General features: G+C 44.8%; 1 protein-coding gene across 2 annotated transcripts in view; it reads right to left on the bottom strand.

Annotated features, from left to right (window-relative positions):
* Window positions 1-22,734, bottom strand: part of DNAH14 (dynein axonemal heavy chain 14) — a 305,880-nt gene extending 283,146 nt beyond the window's left edge. The window contains exons 1-4 of one of the 2 annotated variants that reach the window (XM_049635106.1): window positions 22,571-22,734; window positions 13,864-14,001; window positions 6,153-6,298; window positions 345-475 (exon numbers count right to left, since the gene is read on the bottom strand). In XM_049635106.1, the coding sequence (XP_049491063.1) occupies window positions 345-475; window positions 6,153-6,298; window positions 13,864-14,001; window positions 22,571-22,695 (540 nt within the window). In that variant the 5' untranslated portion in view covers window positions 22,696-22,734. Of the gene's footprint in view, window positions 1-344; window positions 478-6,152; window positions 6,299-13,863; window positions 14,002-22,570 lie in introns of both variants that reach the window. The other variant, XM_049635107.1, reaches the window with a different exon arrangement.
* Window positions 22,735-23,483: the final 749 nt, after the last annotated feature.

The raw sequence follows: 23,483 nt of genomic DNA, 5'->3' as shown, positions 1-23,483 counted from the left end.
AGAGAGACAGAGCATGAACGGGGGAGGGGCAGAGAGAGAGGGAGACAGAATCGGAAACAGGCTCCAGGCTCTGAGCTGTCAGCACAGAGCCTGACGCGGAGCTCGAACTCACGGACCGCGAGATCATGACCTGAGCCAAAGTCGGACGCTCAACCGACTGAGCCACCCAGGCGCCCCGACATCCAACACTTTTATAAGCATGTACTATGAAATCATGATTGTTAATTTGATGTTAATGGGATATTTAATTTTGATGTAATATGTGCAGTGAATGAAATAAAGATTGAGATACACTTTCCAATAACAACTTTTATAGCACAAAACTGAATAAAACAGAGTAATACCTTTAGTATAATCTTCTGAACTGCAAGTTTGGAACTTTTGTACTCCAAACAGCGCTGCGGTGACATTGTTTGCCAGCCAAACTTTTCTCGTAGCCTTATAATATGTCTTGTCACATCATCATCCTCCGGTTCTGGTTTACAACATTAAAAAAAAAGATCTAATAGAAGTGTGAATATGGGCATCACTTAAGGATAATGTATACTACTCCAAATATTTCTACACGGAGAAAACATTTTAATGGGAACTTAAAAGTTTACACAAAGGCTCTATAATTGGAAGAGAAAAAATAGCTTAAAATTTACTTTTAACATAAGCTGGAAAGAAGGAATAATATTTTTCCGTCTAAGAAAGGTATCGCAGAAGCCCTAATTCCACAATCACACGGTTGGTGGCACGAGAAGACACTGGAACAGGCGCCAGTTAGAAGGTTTTCTTAACAGAAGCCTACGCTGGGCTGGGAAAGAAGTGATGACCACCCACGGTGGGAATATGCTTCCTAAAGATACTCATCCCACAGACACCTTTGAGACCTTTGTTTTCTTGATCTCTTAGCGGCTAAAGATTCTCTCCTTCTGGAAACGTTCCTGTTGCTTGGTTTGTATCTGCCATGCCTACAAGTTGTCCCTCTTAGCCCTTAAGCTTTTCTTGATACATCACGGGAAGGGAAGCAATCCCAACACCATGCTGGCAAAACCGGCAATGCTATGAAGTTGTTCGAGATTTCTGGTCCTCTTGCGGCCCCTGGGTGGCTCAGATGGGTAAGCGTCTGACTTCAGCTCAGGTCATGATCTCGTGGTTTGTGAGTTCAAGCCCCACGTCGGCCTCTGTGCTGACAGCTCAGAGCCTGGAGCTGCTTCAGATTCTGTGTCTCCCTCTCTATGTCCTTCACCTACTCTTGCTCTGTCTCTCTCTCTCAAAAGTAAAGAAATAAACATTAAAAAAAATTTTTTTTCTAAAGATTTCTGGTCCTCTAGGGATGCCTGGGTGGCTCAGTTGGTTAAGCAGCCAACTTCGACTCGGGTCATGATCTCACACTTCGTGGGTTCGAGCCCCACATCAGGCTCTGTGCTGACAGCTCAGAGCCTGGAGCCTGCTTTGGATTCTGTGTCTCCCCCTCTCTCTCTGTCCTTCCCCAGCTTGTGCTCTCTCTCTCTCAAAACATTTAAACATTTAAAAAATATTTAAAAAAATACTTCTGGTCATGTAGAAACAACAAACACCAGCTGATCGAAACAGGGTCTCTGCTAAGGATTAAGGGAGACTTGAACTGTTATGTAAAACAGCATCAGGACAGAATGAGGGTAAGGTACTGCAAAACCCCAAGAGTCGGTTCCTCTTTAAACCTTGTGCCCTTGGCCTCAGCCTCGTCTGGGCCCTATCCGTTGCTGAAACACAGAAAGAAACTTAAAATTCTTAACTGACAAGACAGCTAGTTAATATTAGTACAAACAGAGACCGGCACAAGGGACCAAGACGTAAGGAATACAGACGAGGGTACAAAAACACCTACCTACCAAAATCAAAGGATATGGTTATGACCTAGGAAAATAGATCAGAGAACCTATTAGAGTCCAGAGAGAGGACCATTTACAAAAGACAATCTAGTAAGTGAAAAAGATATTTCAAATCAATAGAGGAATCATTACCTGTTCACAAATCACAATGGCAAAGTGGTTAGCCACTTGGAAACTATGCAGTTATATGCAAGTGTAAATTACACATGGATTACAGAAATAAACGTGGAAAAGAAAATGATAGAAATATTAGAAGAAAATATAGAATATGTTCCTGAAAAAGAATCAAAGCATGTTAAAAAAAAATAATAAATTGGACTTCTTCAAATTTAGCAACTTATGTGCAAAAAAGCCACCATCAATAAAGTTAAAGCATAATTAACAGGTGAGAAGAAAATGCTTATAACCTATGTAAGAAGCTAAGGATTAACGTATAAAATATTTTAAAAATTCTTCCCAATCAGTAAGAAATAAACATTCTGATACAAAGGTGAACAATTTATAGGAAAAGACAAACAGCCAGTAAACATACTAAAAAATGTTTAACCCAGTCAGTATTCAGGAAATCACAATTTAAAATCATAATGAAAATTCATTCTCACCCATCAGACTTGCAAAATATTAAATTAGAAAACATCAACTGCCGACCAGAGTATTCCTCTTACGCAATATTGTAAAAGCATCGAGGAACACGTCCGTTCTTGGTGGCTACCTAGCAGATTTAATGAACTGATGGAGGCCGTTGGGGAATGGAAGCGACTTACGGCAAATTTTAAAAAAATGATTTTTCACAATAAATAGTAAATTTAAGGAAAACATACATCCTCCAAAAAGCCGGGGGGAAATTTTTGTCAAAAGCCAGATTAATTCAGAAAATCACAGATATTTACTAAAACCAGACAGTGGTTACACACCTTAACACTGGGGTGTGAGGCCCTGCCCTAGCATGCTGGGTGCACGATACGATCCCAGACAGCAATTCTTTACATCAGAAATAGAAGATAAGCCTGCATCCCACTTTCGCAGTGAGTCACGAATCCGGGGACCAGGGGCGCCTGGGCGGCTCAGTCGGTTGAGCGACTGACTCTTGACTTCAGCTCAGGTCATGATCTCACAGTTCGTGAGATTGAGCCTCACGTTGGGCTCTGCCCTGACAGCACGGAGCCTGCTTGGGATTCTGTCTCTCCCCCTCTCTTTCTGCCCCTTCCCCGCTCACGTGCGTGCGTGCCCTCTCTCCGTTTCTCTCAAAACAAATAATCACGGAACTCAAAAAAACAAAACAAAACAAAAAGAATACGGGTACCAGAAGTCAGGTCAGGAAATTGTAACTTTCAAGAGAAAGCCTTCCAGAGAAAAACCATGAAACAAGAAAAAGAGAGAGGGAGAGAGCAGCATAAAGACTACATTAACTGTGCTACGTAGACACAGCACAGCGTCTTCTGTTCTAGACACAATAAAACCTCACCAGCGAGCATGGAGGCTGAGCTTCTAGTTCCCTCGCCTTCTCAGCTCACAGCCTTGAAGAGGCACTACCACAGGACAGAATCCTCGACAGCAGCGACAGTGAAGACAGTGGCGAAGAAAAGTTCTGGCATCTTAAGGGGAAAATTACATTATCTTCAGGATGAAAATAAAACTTTTCTTTTGAAAAGTTTAAAACGGAACTGCTGCCTTAGAGTCAAAGATGTAAGTGATGACACTATCCCGCCATGTGAACGTGTCGTCATAATTAAAAGCCGTCAAGCAGCCATACTGCCACTGAGTGCCATGTGAGCTCCGAGGCGGGACGCCGCTGCACTCTAGGGGCCTCGCTGAGAGCTCTAAGAGACTCACAGAATGCATGTTAACATAAGGCTCGAGATGGGCAAAAAAGAAAAGAGGGCATTCTACACACAAAAAAAGAGCGAAAGAGTAAATTCCAAAGGCACACGTCAGCAAGAATCATCTCAAAAAGACAGGTTACAAAAGGTTACAATAAAATGTCACGTAGGCATAGACTTTAACACTTCCACTGAAGCGTGACATCCACGGAGAAGCACACACGGCACGCGTAGGTAGAGGGCTTCGTGCACAGCAGTCAGGAAGAAAGTGACATCAGCCATCCTAACGTCCCCCCTGAAGCCCTGCCCTATTACCATTCCTGCTTCGACCCATTCCCACAGAAGTACCGCTCGCTGATTTCTAAGATTAGAGATCAGTTTTTCCTAGGGTTTATTCATATAACCGAATCGTACCACATGTATCCTTCTCTGTGTGACTTTCCCACGCACAAAATAATGCATGTGTTTAATGGATGTATTAGTTATCCACCAACGTGTAAGTAACTGTCCTAAAACTTAGAGGTTTAAAACAAGAAATGTTGATCATCTCTCAATTTCTATGGGTCAGGAATTCAGAAGGAGCTTAGCTAGGTGGTTCCAGCCCAGATTCCCACGAGTGCACAATCAAAATGTCGGCCAGGGTGACAGTCACCTGAAGGCTCCGGGGCGGGAGGATCACTTTCCAGGACAGTGCACTCGGGTGCCTCAGCTCTTTCACTGCGTGGACCTCCCCGCAGGGCTGCAGTGTCCCACGTGACACTGGCGTCCCCCAGAGAGTGAGCAGAGCGACAAAGCAGAAGGCACCACTATGCCTGGTCACACACTGTCCCTTCCACCACACCGTACTTTGTCGCTTCCACCATACTACTTGGTTAGAACGGAGGCTGTGAGTCTGGCCTTCACTTAGAGGGAGAAGAGCAAGGCTCCACCTTTTGAAGGAAGGGGTGTCAGAACAGATGTGGACAAATTTTTAAACCACCATGATGGATGAATATAAATGGAGAAAATGCATAAAACCGTAAATGGAAACGAGTCACCGATTTCAGAATAACCGTTCGCTGGCATGAACTGTAACTGGGGCCAGAGAACGGGCAGCAGAAAAGGGGACTGCCTTTCGCTACACCTGCACCATGTCACCCCTGTACCTGCTTTCTACTGCTGCATAACAAGTTACCACAAACCGGGTCTAACACAACACACCTTCAGAGCCCCACAGTTTCCCGGGTCAGGGATCTCGGCTCAGCGTCCGCGGGGCTGAAACAGAGATGTCGGCTGACCAGGCCCGCATCTCGAGACACGCTAGGAAGCCATCCGCCTCTAAGCTCCCCTCGGGTGTTGGCAGAACCCGTTTCCTTGTGGCTGCAGGACCGAGGTCCCCATTTTCCTGCTGACTGTTGGCGGGGTACTCTCGTGAGCTACTTGCGATGGGGCCCCGCCCACAACATGGCAGTCTGCCCCTTCGGTGACGGCAGTGTGGCATCTACTACTGCCTCTGGTCTCTTTTACAGGCCCATCAGTAGGGAGGGCTTGCCCAGGAAAAAGGGCCTTAACTACATCTCAGAAATGCCACACGGAATGACCTACTTCTGGGAGCAAGGCTCCATCCCGCTGGGGTCCTGCCTGCACTCGCAGGGAGGGACTGCGGAAGCACGAACCCCCACACCCACACAGTGGGCGCCTGGGTGGCTCAGTCGGTTAAGCGTCTGACTTCAGCTCAGGTCTCGATCGATCTTGCAGTTCATGGGTTCGAGCCCCTTGTCGGGCTCTGCGCTGACAGCTCAGAGCCTGGAGCCTGCTTCGGATTCTGTGTCTCCCCCTCTCTCTGCTCCTCCCCTGCTCATGCTCTGTGTCTCTGTCTCTCAAAAATAAACATTAAAAAATAAATAATAAAAAAAAAATAAAAGAATGAAGCCTGTTTATGTCAGGCCCGGAAATTTAAGCTTCAATAGCTTTACGATTAATCTGCCCTGGACCGTGGTATGTCAGTAAAACATAGAAAAGTTTCCTCTTCCTGTCAAACTGAAAATATTAATACAAATCAGAATTGGAGGCATAGAGAAAGTACAAACTGGAAAATGTCAGTGAGAAATTCAGTTTCAATGAATTACTTATTTGGGGACTTAACCTCCGTGTCAGACGAAGACACAAAATTATTAAATATAATGATACTATAAAATTTTACTGAAAGGAGAAGACAAAACCACACGACTTCATTTTCTTCACACTTCTCTAACCATAACCTTCAGGGATTGCTCCTAATTAAGAACATAGTCAGTGAACCATCTGTCAATTTTTTGATCTATTGATATTTTAGGTTTTCAAGGATTTAAAAAAACCCAACAATTCTAAGCAACCCGAATTCAGTAAGACTGTTTCTTCTAAAATCAGTGTCCTACTTAAGCACATAAAACCACAAAATAATCTGAAAGAACGTAATGTCTTCTAAACAAGGCGGGTCAGCGATGCTACGTACCTGTCCTGTCATACGACGCAAGCCTTTTCTTCTTAACTTTTGGACAAGCGTTAGTTGGGCCCTTTTTCTCCTTTGATACCTCTTTCTTCTTATGAGGAACTGGCTTTGAAAGCTCCTGCAGAGTTCTACTTTCTTGAAGGTACTCTGAAAACAAAAGCATCATTAACTGAGTAACCAGCACGCGCCATACACGATGGCAGAGGGCCCGCTACGTGCCAGGCCACGCAGGAGATCACAGTGCAATTTCCGTCTCTAAGAGCACAGGCTCCGGGTCAGACGGCCCGAGCTCCACGCGCCCTTCCGAGCTTCCCTGCCGCTTCCCTGCCCAGTCCTGTGATTTACTCTGTGAGGAACCGTCCCCCTCCCTTTCCTCACCTGGGAAACGAGGACTGTTCAGGGAGAACCTCGGAGGGCGTTAGAGGCTGAAGCCGGTTCCTACGTTTAAAGCGCATGGTAAGTGCTTACAAAGACCAGTATTAACTTTATTGTTACAATAAACCTTTAAAATGCAGAATGCTCCTGTGAAATCTACAACAAAAGCTTTTTTTTATTAACTGCGGTTTAGTAACAAGGCCAGAAACAGATACAAATGCAGAAAAGTCACATTTGGCCAATTTCCCAGATTCCTTCTATGACTCACCTGACCGGTGGGATCTCAGCATGAAGAAGGCAGAAATTACTGAAAATGCACTTTTCAAAAGCAAACAAATTATACATTTTCTCCTTGATATGATGAAAATGTATGTAGTGTGGTGAGCCTCCAGTTAAGTAGGGAATGAGGTACGATAATTACACACAACACAAAATGAGTACAAGCGACACAGCCGGTAAGTTCCGTTTCCACCCAAGTCCCAAGTCAGAGGAGACAGACAGACAGACAGACAGAGAGAACATCCCATGTGTAGAGTCAGAGACCACACACCCATCCGGCCGGAGGAATCACATGTCGAGGAGGGTAAGGACTTTCACTGCGGCGGGGACAGGGCTGGGGAGGAGAGAGGTAAGAAAACACAAGTACCGTCCAGGGGGCCACGAGAACGTCTGTGGGAAAGAGCTGTGAAACCTTCCCTTCTCCCCAACAGCGAGCCCAGGAGTTTCTCACACTCCTGTGCCTTAACTGAAACCCGGTGATCACCCAGACGTCACGCACACGCAGCCCTCTCAAGCAGTGGTCGGTGACAGTCCTGCACCCCGCGTGCCTCAAGCCTGGAAAGTGGGCTCGTTTTCGTCCCCGCTCCCACTTCCACTCCCGAACCATTACGTCTCACCCCCTTAAACAAGACCCTACACCCGAAACTCGTGCCTTCTCACTACGTCCTACTCTTGCACAGCTCACGGACATCCACCGATGAATCTGGGGCCCAGGCTCCAGCGAGGGCCTGTTTCCCCAAATCAGACCTGCCATCTTTCTGGCATCTGATACAACACCCTGGCCCGCTCCCTGAACATCCTCACCTCTAGCCCGATCACAGCCCAGCACCTGCCGTCACCTGCCCGTCTCCTTCCTGCACACTTAATACTCCCAGCATCACGTTTTTAACTTCACCAGCACCTCCAGTTCGTGGCCCCATCACTGACGATCCATCATCCCTCTGTTTATTTTCCTCTTTCTCTCTATCCAGCTGAAATTATGTCGCCAACACGCTGCACCCTCACCGTCTTTTGATCTCATCTCCGTGGCAGAGCGGCGGCCCTGGACGAACCCAACTCTGCGTGCTCGACGTGCCCACGTCCCGCAGCCCAGTGCCGTCACACAAAGGCCCACAACGAGTGGATCGGTAACTCCCGAAGGTCACCTTTATTAATCACAACCTGAAATCCCGGTCTGCCTGGCTGACTTGCCCTTCTGGCTCATCGGTGGCTAGAATTCCTCCATGCGCCTCAAACCTCCGAACCTCCACCTTCCGCTCTCTACTCACCTGCTCTTCATGCCTACTTCCCGGGGAACACAAAGGCATCCGGCGGGAATTCTCTCAACGTGCCACGACTACACAAGCCAACGAACCCACACCTGCGCCCGTCTTTCCCTCCCGTCCCTTCTGACTTAAATAAGGGGGGTGTGTTTCTCTTCCCATCCAAACCAATCCTTTCCGCCTTTTGCCCACACCACCCCCTCATGCCTACACTATTAACGATTCTTCTCTTCCTCTGTGTGTCCAGCTCCCAGCATGAATCACCTCGTCCTAGACCACACTCCCCTCCAGTTGACCATCTCTATCTCGCCTTCCGTCACAGACTTCTAGAAAGAGTCGCACGTCATCAGTATTCTGTTTCTTCATCTTCTGCCACTTCTTTTTCTCTTCTGGGCAGGTTCTGGACCTCCACTCACACAGCACTCCTGCGACTGACCCTTCGGGGTTACTACTTCAATGCACACTTTCAGCCCTCATTTTACTCACCAGTATCATTACTTTCAACCTCTCCTTCCTTTTTAAGCTATAATTGACAAATAACATCAGGTTGGCTTCGGGTGCCCAACACGATGATTTGATACTCGTATATATTGCAAGATGATCACCACAAAGAGTCTAGCTAACATTCATCACCACGCAGTTACAATTTCTTTTCTTGTGATGAGAACCTCGAAGATTTACTCTCTTAGCAACTTTCAAAGTTGCAAGACAGTATCATTAACAGTCACCATGCTGAACATCACATCCCCACAACTTGGTTATAACTGGAGTCTGTACGTCTGACTACCTTCACCCATTTCACTTGAGTCTTCGTGTGTGTGTGTGTGTGTGTGTGTGTGTGTGTGTGTGCGCGATTCTTCCTAAAGGTCTTTCAACTGTTTATCCTTTCAAAGAAACATCTCTTGGTGTCATTAATCTTTCCTATTGTCTTTTTAGTCTCCATTTCATTTATTTCTGCTCTGATTTTCATTATTTCCTTCCTTCTACTGACTTTTTTCTTTTCTACTTCAAGTGTAAAGTTAGATTGAGATTTTTCTCACTTAATCAAAGTAGGCCTGTACTGCTATGAACTTCCCTCTTCTAACTACTTTGCTGTATCCTGTAACTTTGGTATGCTGTATTTAGATTTTCATTTGTCTCAAGGTATTTAATTTTTTCTTTGGTCCTTAGTTGTTCAGTAGCACACTGCTTAATCTCCACATGTTTCTGTATTTTCCAGTTTTCTTTTTGTAAATATTTCTAGTTTTTTGTTTTTTACCATTGTGACAGGTAAGATGCTTGATATGATTTCAATCTTCTTATAGTTATTGAGACTTGTTTTGTGGCCTGCTGTATGATCTATCCTGAAGAATGTCTGTCCCACGTACACACATGTCCCATGTACACACGTGTAGTCTGTTGCTTTTAGATGAAATGTACTACTACATCTGTTAAATCCATCTGGTCTCACACGTTAAGACCAAGGTTTCCTTATTGTTTTGGAGTGTGGGTTTTGTTTTTGTTTGTTTTGTCTGGATGATCTAACCACTGATGTAAGTAGGATGTTAAAGTCCCCTGCTATTACTGTTTCGCTATCTATTTCTATTCAGGTGCCCCTATGTTGGGTCCATATTTACAAACGTTATATTCTCTTGCTGTATTGAATCCTTTGTCATTATATATTGACGTCTCTGTCTCTTATTACGGTCCATTACTACCCCAGCTTGCTTTTTTCTGGTTTCCATTCACATGGAGTATCTTTTTCTATCCTTTCATTTCAGTCTGTGTGTGTTTATGCAACTGAAGTGAGTCTCCCGTAGGCAGCATATAGACGGGTCTTGTTTCTTATCCATTTGGCCACTGTGTATTTGTTGTTTGGAGAATTAGTGCATTTGTAGTTGAAGTAATTAACGATAGGAATGGACTTAATGCCATTTTGTTAACTGTTTTCTGGTTGTTTTGCAATTCCTTTGTTCCTTCTTCTCTTGCCCTCTTCCTTTGTGGTCTCATGGTTTTCTATAGTGTATTCTTACATTCCTGTCTATCTTTTGTGTATCTACCATAGGTTTTTGCCTCGTGCTTACCATGAGGCTTACATAAAACAACTTATAACAATCTATTTCAGTTGATGGCAACTTAGGTTTGAATGCATTCTAAAATTCTACACTTTTCTCCTCCATCCCACATTTTTATGTCTTTGATGTTCACAATTTACTTTTTTATCCTGTGTATTCATTAACAACAATTCGTGGTCATAGTTCTTTTTGCTACTTTAATCTCTTAACCTTCATAAGTATTCTGCATATAAGTGATTAACCCACCCCCTTTACACAGATTATTCTGACAGACTGTGGATGCACCTGACTACGCTCTCTGATCTGTGGGACAGATGGCCCGTAAGAGCTATTTCTCCATTTGTAACAGTTCAGCAGGACTCACATGTGCGAGCCCCATGGTCACCAGGCCCAGGAGGTCAAAAGGGGTCTCCTGGGTGGCAGACACAAAACTCAGGGTGCCAGACTAGTGCGCCAGCTCCCCGCCCCAGGGGAGTCCAGTGACCCAGAGTGAGATAGAGGAGAGCACCCCCCACCAGATGTGCCCACTGGGCTCTGTCCCCCGAGGGTATCTCAGTGGGCCCTCATATGTTCACCAAAGAAGCCTGCCCTGTAGGCTGAAGCTTCAGGACAAGACAACAGACCCCTTTCTCAGAAGGACTGGGGGTCTCTTCCAGTCTGCTGAGTCTGTGCTGGGCCCTGGGTGGAGCCAGGTAAGAACTCCACCCTTATAACAGTTCTATGGGACCTGCAGTGTAAGCCCCTCTGGCCACCGGTCAGGCCATCTAGAGGTTCCCCCAGGGCAGCAGCCACGAAACTCAGGGCGCCAGGTGAGCGTACGTGCTCCTTTCTTGGAGATGCTGGGGCCCTGGAGCAAGGCACAGGGAGAGGGTCAGGACGGCACCTGCCAGTCTCCATTTTTGGAGAGCATTTCAATAGGGCCCTGGATGTCAGAAGCCTGACTCTCAGAGCTGAGCTTTAGGATAATCTGATAGGCCTCGTTCACTGAAAGGCCGGGAACGTTTTAGTCATTCGCTCGCCTGCCTGTGCGCTAGGCCCTGGGGAGGGTGACTGCTAAGTCCTTTAAGAATTGTTTCTCAGTTCCCTGTAGCCTTGTAGGTGTCCTGGATCAACGCCCTGGACTTCAAAGCTAGCTGTCTGCGGGGCTCATCTCTCAGGGATAGGCCTTCAAAGTTGGGGTGCCCAGTGTGGCTCAGGGAGAGGCTCAGGACTGTGAGTCCCCTCCTGGATGTGGGCTACGGGGCCGTGGGCGGGGATTACGGTGAGACTGTGCCTCAGTCTCTCCTACCCATTTTGATGGGGCTTTTCCCTTCATTCCCCAATGTGCCGTTGATGAGCTAGTTTTGGGGTGTTTTCTGGTGGAAACGGTCACACACGCAGCTGTATACTTGGTGTGCGTGCAGGAAGAGGGGAGTTCAGGATCCTTCTACGTCAGCCATCGTGAACCGGGACCCACTCCTTCGTTCCTGGTAGTTTTTTCCTCTGGCTTCTGTGACACCACGTACTCATCCTCTCGCTCATCATTCCATCTAGCCTGGCTCTGACCATCCCCCCGTGTCCACTACAGCCACGCTCCTTTACCCGGGTCATCGCTGCTCCAGTTCTTCGGTCCCGCTTCCGTCTCACTTTGTACTCTCTCCTTCGGGAATCTCGCCGCGTCCACGGTTTAAGCTGCCACCCACATAACTACTCCAAGTACGTCGTCTCTGCCCTGGCTTCTCTGAGCCCCAGACACATATATTCGGTTGCTTGCTTGACATCTCCCAGAGTGTACCAAAGGCAGTTCAAATTCCGCGTGTCCCAAATTGAAATCACAATCTGCTCCCAGCCCCCACAGGCCGACCCTTCTTCAGGGCTCCCTGTCTCAGAGAACAGCACCACTATTCGTTCTATCAGACAAGCCAGAAACCTAGCTCTCACCTTTGACACCACCTCTCTCTCACCAACCCACCACCCTGATAATCCTACCTTCAGAACAGCCAAAGCCTCGGGGCGCCCGGGTGGTTCAGTCGCTTGAGCATGGGACTCTTGACTTCAGCTCAGGTCATGATGCCAGGGTTGTGGGATCGAGCCCCGTGTCAGGTCCTGTCCTGAGCATGGAGCCTGCTTAAGATATTCTCTCTCTCTCATTCTCTCTCCCTCTGCCCCTCCCCCTGCTTGTGTGCTCTCTCTCTCTCTCTCAAAATTAAAAAAAAATGGAGAAAAAAAAAAAGAATATCCAAAGGCTCCCTGTATCAATTCTTCTTCCCCTCCAGTCTATTCTTCAATCTGCAGCCAGAGTGATCTTTTCAAAGTAGAAATCTGATGTCAGCTCTTTGTTTAGACCCTTGCCATGGCTTTTGTCTTCGCCAGATAAGGACCTGAATCCTTGACACCGCCAACAAGCTGTTACTTTGCCTGGCCCCTGTATTCCTATCCAGCCTTGTATTTCTGCCCCCTGTTTACTGAGGAAAGTGACGGAAGGGTCACAGCTCTTCCACTTTTCACTCTGCTGGAGCAGAAGCTTTGCCAGCCCTGCGGACACTTAGCTATAAGGCCCAGCACTCTAGGAGCGAGACAAGTACCGACGTGGGGCCGGGGAGCTACAAGTTAGATGTCTCCATGTGATTACCTCGATTTTAATTTTTAGTTTTCATAAAGCAGGAAGCATAAACAAGTAAGAGAGGCTTAAGGTTGAACCGCAACAGGGTAAACAGACGCCGTGGGCAACGAGAGGCAAAGCTAAAAGCAGGCCAGCTGGCACCAGGTGGCGCGGAGTGCCCCACGGATGCTGGGGACCACGACTCAGGGAACAGAACCCACACAGACAAGGGTGCGAGAGCGTTCTGCAAAAAGGCTTACCAGTCCGAGAGGGAGAGCAGGGAAAACCGGCAATTAAACTGAGTAGCGCTGAAGTTTTGACAACCCGGGAGCAGAGAAGTGGGAAGGGCGGAGGATACTGGTATCACAGAGGCTGCTGGAGGGAGAAGGGGGCCATGGGTGGAGACCAAAGAGGAACCTTCATAAGGTGAGGACATAAAAGAGCTGTGGACAGGGCGCCCAGGGGGTCAGTCGGTGAAGCGTCCGACTCCTGACTTCGGCTCAGGTCGTGATCGTTCGTGCACTCAAGCCCCGCGTCAGGCTCTGTGCTGACAGCGTGGAGTCGGGAACCTGCTTCAGATTCTGGTCTCCCTCTGTCTCTGCTCCTCCCCCTCTCGCCCTCGGTCTCTGTCTCTCTCTCAAAATAAAAGTTGAAAAATTTAAAAAAATTTTAATTTATTTTACATATGGTTAATGGCAGAATTTGAGACCAGCAGAAAGAAGACCGAACCAACGGAGGCGTGTGGAGGAGTAATCAGGGCCCCCACAGACAAGAGCGACAAAGGAGGTCACGGCACAACCAGAGGTACGGGGGCCTTCAGGGAATGCTGAGCCAACTTTAGAGTCCTTGCCTCGCAAAAACCCCCAAAGTTACAGAAACGTCAGATTTTCTCGGTGGTGGCAGCGAGATCACCGTTGTCATTTTGATTACGACGACAGCATTTAGATTATGTCCCCTTTAGGAGGCAAGCTCTCTATCTGAAGATATTACCAACTGCCAAGACTAATGAAACCCATCAAGTACCAAACCTCGTATTTTGAAAGTGAACTAGTATTTCAGCGTACATTACTTGTTTTCTCAGTTTACACTATTGAAATTTCTTCCCATCTCCGTAAAAGAAAACATAAATTGACATGCCTGGATAGTAATCTTGATAGATTTCTTCTGTCTGTCCTGACTTCAAGGCTACAGAAAACATTTCAAGTGTTTTATATTTTAAGGTTTCCTTTGCTGCTGCTTTAGCTGGTTGAGTCTCTGATGATGTGTCGTCTCCATACTCCTGTTCCTCGTATTTCCGAAGCCTGATGTGACAAAGAAAGTCAGATGGCGTGGTCGACGTTCTCTAGGACTTGACGCTTAAATCTTTATACTATACAATATAACATCTATCCTTTCAAACAATTTTTGATAGACCCTCTAAAAAGTAGATCTGAACAAGGAGAGTCTATCTAGTTAAATGCAAAAGAGACCTGATATTATTGTTGAAATTTTAATGCTGGAAAGGACTTAAGAATCCTCACCTAACCTAAAAGATGAAGAACTGTTACCCGATTAGCGGCAGAGTGAGGTCAGAATACAGTTTCCTGGAATTCAGTACCCTTCTTTATAAAACAATCACCCACAACCACACTTATTGAGATTCAAACCAAAATCTTTTCACAATACATTAGCCAACTGCCTGTTTGTAAATGCTGGAAAACCTTTTCATAAGAACCGAATTCACAATCACTGCCTACAAATGACTTACACCACAGACCGTGTTTTTACGAGGCGGGGGAAATTCAGGGTTCTGTAGATCCTCACATACTGCTCGGTGGGAAACAGTAACTACCAGTAGAGTAAATGAAAACACTTAATCACCTGAACAAGAAGGGAAGTTTCTCGCAAAGACGGAGCACGACCTCTCTATACTTGCTCATGGATACTTTCCTTAGGTGTTAAATCTTCCTTGAGTGTTTTGAGTCCCCTTAGTTTAAAAACTCCTTGAACAGTTTCCTCTTCATTGAAATGTCAGTCCATACCCTCTGTTCGTTTTTTATACTGAATCGCATACCACTTTCTTAACAACGCTTAGTTCTTCATGCACTTTGGATAGTAACCTTCTGCCATTTTATATGTGCTGAAGATGTCTTCTGGTTTGAAGTCTTCACAAATGTAAGTTCTTCACTTTAATATAAGCTAATTTATCTATCTTTGTATGATTTGTGTTTATTCTTAAGAAATCTGCCCTTACTCCAATCTTGACAAAATTCTTGTACTATTTCCTAACAGTTTTAAAGTTTTGCCTTTTACAAGTCTTATACATCATATGTTGGTTCTTAAATCCCTGAGCTTTGGGTATGATGTGTGGGGCAGGCCCTCCCCCCCACACTCCCATAAGGATCTGTGATGCCACAGCACCATTATCGAACACCCCCGTCCTTCCCTTCCCTGACCTGTAACAACAAGTCCGTGTTACTCAAAATGTATATACCATTATCCACCTGTTTCTTTATTTGTATTGGTTTCTCCTTGTTTCTGTATCCCAGTGCTTTAATTGCTAGAGTTGTGACAGCTGTAGGGTAAGACTCCCAACTTTCTTTTTCTTGAAGAGTGCTGACACACTCGTGGCCCTTTGCTTTTCTATACAAATTGTGTTGCATTCTCAATTATATTTTGTAATTTTCTCCATTAAGGTCAAACATATAATTTCAAAAATGATTTTTTCCAGGTACTGGATTTTTCATTACAATTACAAATGGTAGTTATGATTTATTTACATTTTCAATCTATCGCTGGAATGAAATTCACTTACATAAATTGATTTTAATCTAGCAGTCTTGCTAATTTAAATTCACTTATTAATTATGAAACTTTGTAAATTCCTTTCTACTTTTTTCTAGACATCATTTATAAATGATTACGGTTTCTCCCTTTTTAAACCTTTCAGCTTTCATCTCCTTTTGTCCTCTTTTTTTTTTCTTGTCTTACTGCCCTAGGACCTTTTATAGGCTGTCACATAGAAGTGGCAATAGCAAATATCCTTGTCACTTTTCTCAACTTACAAGGCACACTTTTAGCTCTTGACCATTAAAAATATTTGCTTCAGATTTTTGGTAAATGCCCTTAATCATGTAGTTTGTTAACAGTTTTTATCATTAACAGACAATGCATGCATTTTATCAAATGCTTTTCTTCCTTTGATCTACTAATGGTAATTGGTATCGATGCATTTTCTAATGTTCAACTAACCTTGCACTTCTGAGATGAGATACTCAATTTGATCTTGGTGTATCATCTACTTTTACAAGCTGCTATAACCTGTAGGTTACAGGTTAAGTAACCTGTAACCTATAACGCATCTAGGGTTTTTTACTTCTCAGGTTGTGAATGAAACTGACTAGGAAGATTATGTCCTAACTCAATTTAGGGACTATCTTCTCTTTTTCTGTTCTGTGGAAGAAGTTGTGAAAGACTGGACTTATTTTTTCTTGAATTTATGTTAGAACCTGTAAACCTGTTAGAAACTCAGAAACTCTGGGAATGTGCCTGAGCCTGGTATGTTTGTGGGGGGGGGGGGGTCAGTCATGATTCATAACTACCAATACGACAATTTTAGTGGATAAAAAGTTCATCTTCCCTATTACCTATTGAGCCTATTTTGTTCATACCTTTCCTAAAAATTTGATATTGTGTTTCAGACTAACTGCCATTGAACAGTTAATTTACTCATCTTCTCTGCAGATCTTCCTGTACCCACCTAGGCCACCCCCCCACCCCCACCCCCACCCCCAGATGTGCCTGTTGGCCATCTGGATGTCTTCTTTAGAGAAGTGTCTATTCATGTTTTCTGACCATTTCTTCACTGGGTTATTTGTTTTTCGGGTGTGGAGTTTGGTGAGCTCTTTATAGATTTTGGATACTTAGCCCTTTGTCCGATAGGTCATTTGCAAATATCTTTTCCCATTCCATTGGTTGCCTTTTAGTTTTGTTGATTGTGTCCTTTGCTGTGCAGAAGCTTTTTATCTTCATGAGGTCCTAGTAGTTCATTTTTGCTTTTAATTCCCTTGCCTTTGGGGATGTGTCAAGTAAGAAATTGCTGCGGCTGAGGTCAGAGAGGTCTTTTCCTGCTTTCTCCTCTAGGGTTTTGATGGCTTCGAGAAGAATGCTGGTGCAATTTTGACTGGGATTGCATTGAATGTCTAGATAGCTTCGGGTAGTATTGACATTTTAACAATATTTATTCTTCCAACCCATGAGCACAGAATGATTTTCCATTTCTTTGTATCTTCTTCAATTTCCTTCATAAGCTTTCTATAGTTTTCAGCATACAGATCTTTTACATCTTTGGTTAGATTTATCCCTAGGTATTTTATGTTTCTTGGTGCAATTGTGAATGGGATCAGTTTATTTGTCTTTCTGTTGTTTCATTATTAGTGTATAAGAATGCAACTGATTTCTGTACATTGATTTTTTATCCTGCGGCTTTGCTGAATTCATGTTATCAGTTCTAGCAGACTTTTGGTGGAGTCTATCGGATTTTCCATGTATAATATCATGTCATCTGCAAAAAGTGAAAGCTTGACTCCATCTTTGCCAATTTTGATGCCTTTAATGTCCTTTTGTTGTCTGATTGCTGATGCTAGAACTTCCAACACTATGTGAAACAACAGCGGTGAGAGGGGACATCCCTGTCGTGTTCCTGATCTCAGGGAAAAAGCTCTCAGTTTTTCCCCATTGAGGAGGATGTTAGCTGTGGGCTTTTCATAAATGGCTTTTAGGATGTTTAAGCATGTTCCTTCTATCCCGACTTTCTCGAGGGTTTTTATTAAGAAAGGATGCTGAATTTTGTCAAATGCTTTTTCTGCTTCGATTGACAGGATCATACAGTTCTTATCTTTTCTTTTATTAATGTGATGTATCAGGTTGATTGATTTGCAAATGTTGAACCAGCCCTGCATCCCAGGAATGAATCCCACTTGATTGAATTCATATAATTCTTTTTATATGCTGTTGAATTTGATTTGCTAGTATCTCATTGAGAATTTTTGCATCCATATTCATCAGGGATATTGGCCTGTAGTTCTCTTTTTTTACTGGGTCTCTGTCTGGTTTAGGAATCAAAGTAATACTGGCTTCATAGAATGGGTCTGGAAGTTTTCCTTCCCTTTCTATTTTTTGGAATAGCTTGAGAAGGATAGGTATTATCTCTGCTTTAAATGTCTGGTAGAATTCCCCAGGGAAGCCATCTGGTCCTGGACTCTTATTTATTGGGAGATTTTTGATAACTGATTCGATTTCTTCACTGGTTATGGGTCTGTTCAAGCTTTCTATTTCCTCCTGTTTGAGTTTTGGAAGTGTGTGGGTGTTTAGGAATTTGTCCATTTCTTCCAGGTTGTCCAGTTTGTTGGCATATAGTTTTTCATAGTATTCCCTGATAATTGCTTGTATTTCTGAGGGATTGGTTGTAATAATTCCATTTTCATTCATGATTTTATCTATTTGGGTCATCTCCCTTTTCTTTTTGAGAAGCCTGGCTAGAGGTTTATCAATTTTGTTTATTTTTTCAAAAAACGAACTCTTGGTTTCATTGATTTGCTCTACAGTTTTTTTAGATTCTATATTGTTTATTTCTGCTCTGATCTTTATTATTTCTCTTCTTCTGCTGGGTTTGGGGTGTCTTTGCTGCTCTGCCTCTATTTCCTTTAGGTGTGCTGTTAGATTTTGTATTTGGGATTTTTGTTGTTTCTTGAGATAGGCCTGGATTGCAATGTATTTTCCTCCCAGGACTGCCTTCACTGCATCCCAAAGCGTTTGGATTGTTGTATTTTCATTTTTGTTTGTTTCCATATATTTTTAAATTTCTTCTCTAATTGCCTGGTTGACCCATTCATTCTTTAGTAGTGTGTTCTTTAACCTCCATGCTTTTGGAGGTTTTCCAGACTTTTTCCTGTGGTTGATTTCAAGCTTCATAGCATTGTGGTCTGAAAGTTTGCATGGTATGATCTCAATTCTTGTATACTTATGAAGGGCTGTTTTGTGACCCAGTATGTGATCTATCTTGGAGAATGTTCCATGTGCACTCAAGAAGAAAGTATATTCTGTTGCTTTGGGATGCAGAGTTCTAAATATATCTGTCAAGTCCATCGGATCCAATGTATCATTCAGGGCCCTTGTTTCTTTATTGACCGTGTGTCTAAATGATCTATCCATTGTTGTAAGTGGAGTATTAAAGTCCCCTGCAATTACCACATTCTTGTCAATAAGGTTGCTTATGTTTGTGAGTAATTGTTTATATATTTGGGGCTCCCGTATTCGGCGCATAGACATTTATAATTGTTAGTTCTTCCTGATGGATAGACCCTGTAATTATTATATAATGCCCTTCTTCATCTCTTGTTACAGCCTTTAATTTAAAGTCTAGTTTGTCTGGTATAAGTATGGCTACTCCAGCTTTCTTTTGACTTCCAGTAGCATGATAAATAGTTCTCCATCCCCTCACTTTCAATCTGAAGGTATCCTCATGTCTAAAATGAGTCTCTTGTAGACAGCAAATAGATGGGTCTTGTTTTTTTATCCATTCTGATACCCTATATCTTTGGGTTTGCGCATTTAGTCCATTTACATTCAGTGTTATTATAGAAAGATATGGGTTTAGAGTCATTGTGATGTCTGTAGGTGTCATGTTTGTAGCGATGTCTCTGGTCTCACAGGATCCCCCTTAGGATCTCTTGTAGGGCTGGTTTAGTGGTGATGAATTCCTTCAGTTTTTGTTTGTTTGGGAAGACCTTTATCTCTCCTTCTATTCTAAATGACAGATTTGCTGGATAAAGGATTCTTGGCTGCATATTTTTTTTGTTGTTGTTCATCACATTGAAGATTTCCTGCCATTCCTTTCTGGCCTGCCAAGTTTCAGTAGAGAGATCCGTCACGAGTCTTATCAGTCTCCCTTTATATGTTAGAGCACGTTTATCCCTAGCTGCTTTCATTTTCTCTTCATCCTTGTATTTTGCCAGTTTCACTACATGTCATGCAGAAGATCCATTCAAGTTACATCTGAAGGGAGTTCTCTGTGCCTCTTGGATTTCAATGCCTTTTTCCTTCCCCAGATCAGGGAAGTTCTCAGCTATGATTTCTTCAAGTACACCTTCAGCACCTTTCCCTCTCTCTTCCTCCTCTGGAATACCAATTATGTGTAGATTATTTCTCTTTAGTGCATCACTTAGTTCTCTAATTTTCCCCACATACTCCTGGATTTTTTTATCTTTTTCTCAGCTTCCTCTTTTTCCACAATTTTATCTTCTAGTTCACCTATTCTCTCCTCTGCCTCTTCAATCCAAGCTGTGGTCACCTCCATTTTATTTTGCAGCTCATTTACAGCATTTTTAGCTCCTCCTGGCTGTTCATTAGTCCCTTGATCTCTGTAGTAATAGAGTTTCTGCTGTCCTCTATACTGTTTTCAAGCCCAGCGATTAATTTTATGACTATTATTTTAAATTCACTTTCTGTTATATTGTTTAAATCGTATTTGATCAGTTCGTTAGCTGTCGCTACTTCCTGGAGTTTCTTTTGAGGGGAATTCTTCCGTTTTGTCATTTTGGATAGTCCCTGGAGTGGTGCGGGACTGCAGGGCACTTCCCCTGTGCTGTCTTGAATAACTTGCGTTGGTGGGCGGGCCGCAGTCAGACCCGATGTCTGCCCCCAGCCCACTGCTGGGGCCACAGTCAGACTGGTGTGTGCCTTCTCTTCCCCTCTCCTAGGGGCGGGATTCACTGTGGGGTGGCGTGGCCCGTCTGTGCTACTTGCACACTGCCAGGCTTGTGGTGCTGGGGATCTGGCGTATTAGCTGGGGTGGATCGGCAAGGTGCATGAGGGTGGGAGGACAGGCTCAGCTCGCTTTTCCTTCCGTGATCTGCTTCGGGAGGGGCCCTGCGGCACCGGGAGGGAGTCAGACCCGCCGCCGGAGGGATGGATCTGCAGAAGCACAGGGTTGGGTGTTTGCGCAGTGCAAGCAAGTTCACTGATGGGAACTGGTTCCCTTTGGGATTCTGGCTGGGGGATGGGCGAGGGAGATGGCGCTGGTGAGCGCCTTTGTTCTCCACCAAGCTGAGCTCTGTCGTCCGGGGCTCAACAACTCTCCCTCCCGTTGTCCTCCAGCCCTCCCGCTCTCTGAGCAGAGCTGTTAACTTATAACCTTCCAGATGTTAAGTCCCGCTTGCTGTCAGAACACACTCTGTCCGGGCCCTCCGCTTTTGCAAGCCAGACTCGGGGCCTCTGCTTTGCTTTGCCAGCGGGCTGCCCCTCCGCCCCGGCTCCCTCCCGCCAGTCCATGTAGCGTGCACCGCCTCTCTACCCTTCCTACCCTCTTCCGTGGGCCTCTCGTCTATGCTTGGCTCCGGAGAATCTGTTCTGATAGTCTTCTGGTGGTTTTCTGGGTTATTTCAGCAGGTGTGGGTGGAATCTAAGTGATCTGCAGGACGCGGTGAGCTCAGCGTCCTCCTACACCGCCATCTTCCTCCCCCTCCTACTCCCCAATTTTCTATCTCTACCTTTTCATTCTTCTTTCTGGAGAATTTCCTCAGCTTTACTTCTGCTATTATATATTTAATTTCCAAAATATATTTTGCCTCCAAATGCTCCTCATTTTTAATTCTCCCCTTGCTGTTTCCTCGGTCACCTGACGATCCACGATAGGCTTCTGTGATTTGAGTTTCTATCAAGCTATAAACTTCCCTCCCATGGTCACGGGTCACCCATTCGTGTTTAAGAATCCTCACCGAGATCAAGCTGTGGGGCCACTCTTCATGCTCTGGTGGATGCTGTCAAATGACAGATTTCACTGTGGGATAATCGGAGGTTTTCCCCGCTGGCATTAGGTGTCGATCTTTCCTGTTGGCTGGTCAGTTTCCCAGAGGACGCTTTTCTTACCTTTGGCTGTGAGTGTTCTCAGAGGCAAGCGGAGGAAGAATACCAAAGTCGCCTCTGACCCGGGGACAGTAATCTACCCTCAGCTGGGTCTGCTGTCCCCACATCCCGAAACTCTCCTATCGGAATGAAGGAAGAAACACTCTCCTGGCTGAGTGGGGTGAACGAAGGGCACCTGCCTTCTACCTGCTGCTTCTACAAACTCCCAAGCTCCTGCTCTCACTGCCACTGCCCCCTCAGCCCCAGCATGCTCACCGAGGGGAGGGGAGGGGAGGGAAGAGGAGGAGCGGGGAGAGACGCAGGGGTGAAGCAGCTGCTTCCGGGCTTCGCCTGCCGACGCCTGGGGTGTGCTGTGTCCTCTCTGCGGAATCCGTAGTCACTTAACCGTGTCTCTGGTCTCCCAGAACTCCTCCGGTGTCTCCCACATGCTCTTGTCTCCCCCCTCCATCCTTTGTGGGTTCGTTCCTTTGTAGTCTCCTCCTACCAGCTCAGTGGGATTTCAGGAAGGAGACCCTGAGCCCATCAGCGTTTCCTTATTTTCTTCCCGAGTGGATGCTGATCCAAGAGGAATGTGAAAAAGGAAAACACAGGGTCCCTCCAACCTCCTCTCCACTCTGCGCTGCCTCTTCCGCTCTGAGCTGTCGTTTTCTATCCACCATCTACACCAACAACTAACCACCTGTTGCCTTCCCGGGGCTTTTCAGTTTTTGGTCACTTTCTCATTTCCATCAACTCCTCTCTCACTTTTTGGCACATCCAGGATTGGGCTGGGGAAGGAGCGAGGAGCCGGGTTGAATCCGCCCGTCCTGCCAGCACCACGCCTAAGGACCACTCCGTCATAAAGGCCGGCACCATCATCCGATCCTCCCAGGACTCCTCCCAGGACACTTGGCATTTTTCACTGTCAGAAGGGCTTACCGCTAGCATACAGTATTGAAATTTTAACTTGGTTATATCTTATTTTACCTTGCTTTTGTGTTGCTTTTCTCCTGGTTCATGTCTTCATCTGTCATCATGTCAATGGGTATATTTTCGATATTTTTTTTTCTAAACAGGACTCTGAAATAACAGGCTGCAAAATATACATTCATGTTATCTTTTAAACATAAAGGATGCTTTCACAGCTATGACTAGCAGTTTCAAACCCGCATATGTGGTTCCCATCCTCCCACTAGGCTTAATTTAACATCTCCATGACCTTCAAGTATTTTCTCCGAATCGCAGAATTTCCTGACCCTTCACGAGGCTAGCTATTCCTCTCAGGGCAGTCTCTGTATTCTATAACATCCTCTAAGGCAGCTTTTTCCTCCTTACAAAGACGGGTTTGTGTGCATATAATTCCAATTTCCCTTCAACTCCATACTAAAGGTAATTATAAGGTTTAAGAGCCTCCCTCAGGAAGAATCATCAGAAAGAACGTAGGGTAGTCAACATAACCAGTGGCGAAGCTATTAAACTCGCTCACCATTCACTAAGTGCTAAAAGGCCATATCCATACACCACCAGCATTCTTCAGACAGAACAAAAGGGAGCGGGTTTTGAAATAAGAAAAAGAAAGGCTTGTTTTCTGATTCCTGAGGGAAATCTAACAAGATCCAGAAATCTTCCAAAAAAGGATGATGTTCTGTCCAGGCGTGGAAGTATACTGTAACTAAAGTTAAGGCAAGATGTTAGCCTAGAATCCACGTAGGGTGGAAAAAGCTTTAATTGTCATGTGACTCAGCATCAGACAAATCAACTATGACTGCAATAGGCCAGAGGCAAGAGTAGTTCTTACTGGAATAGAAAGGACAGAGAGTTCTACACTAGCTATGAAGCCAACAACAGCAGTATCAACACGGGACAGGTCTATCTGGTGATGAGACTCAGAGTGTAGAAA

The sequence above is a fragment of the Panthera uncia genome, chromosome F1 (assembly GCF_023721935.1).
Source record: "Panthera uncia isolate 11264 chromosome F1, Puncia_PCG_1.0, whole genome shotgun sequence".
In the NCBI taxonomy this organism is placed as follows: domain Eukaryota; kingdom Metazoa; phylum Chordata; class Mammalia; order Carnivora; family Felidae; genus Panthera; species Panthera uncia.
This window is presented reverse-complemented; position numbering and strand designations above follow the sequence as displayed.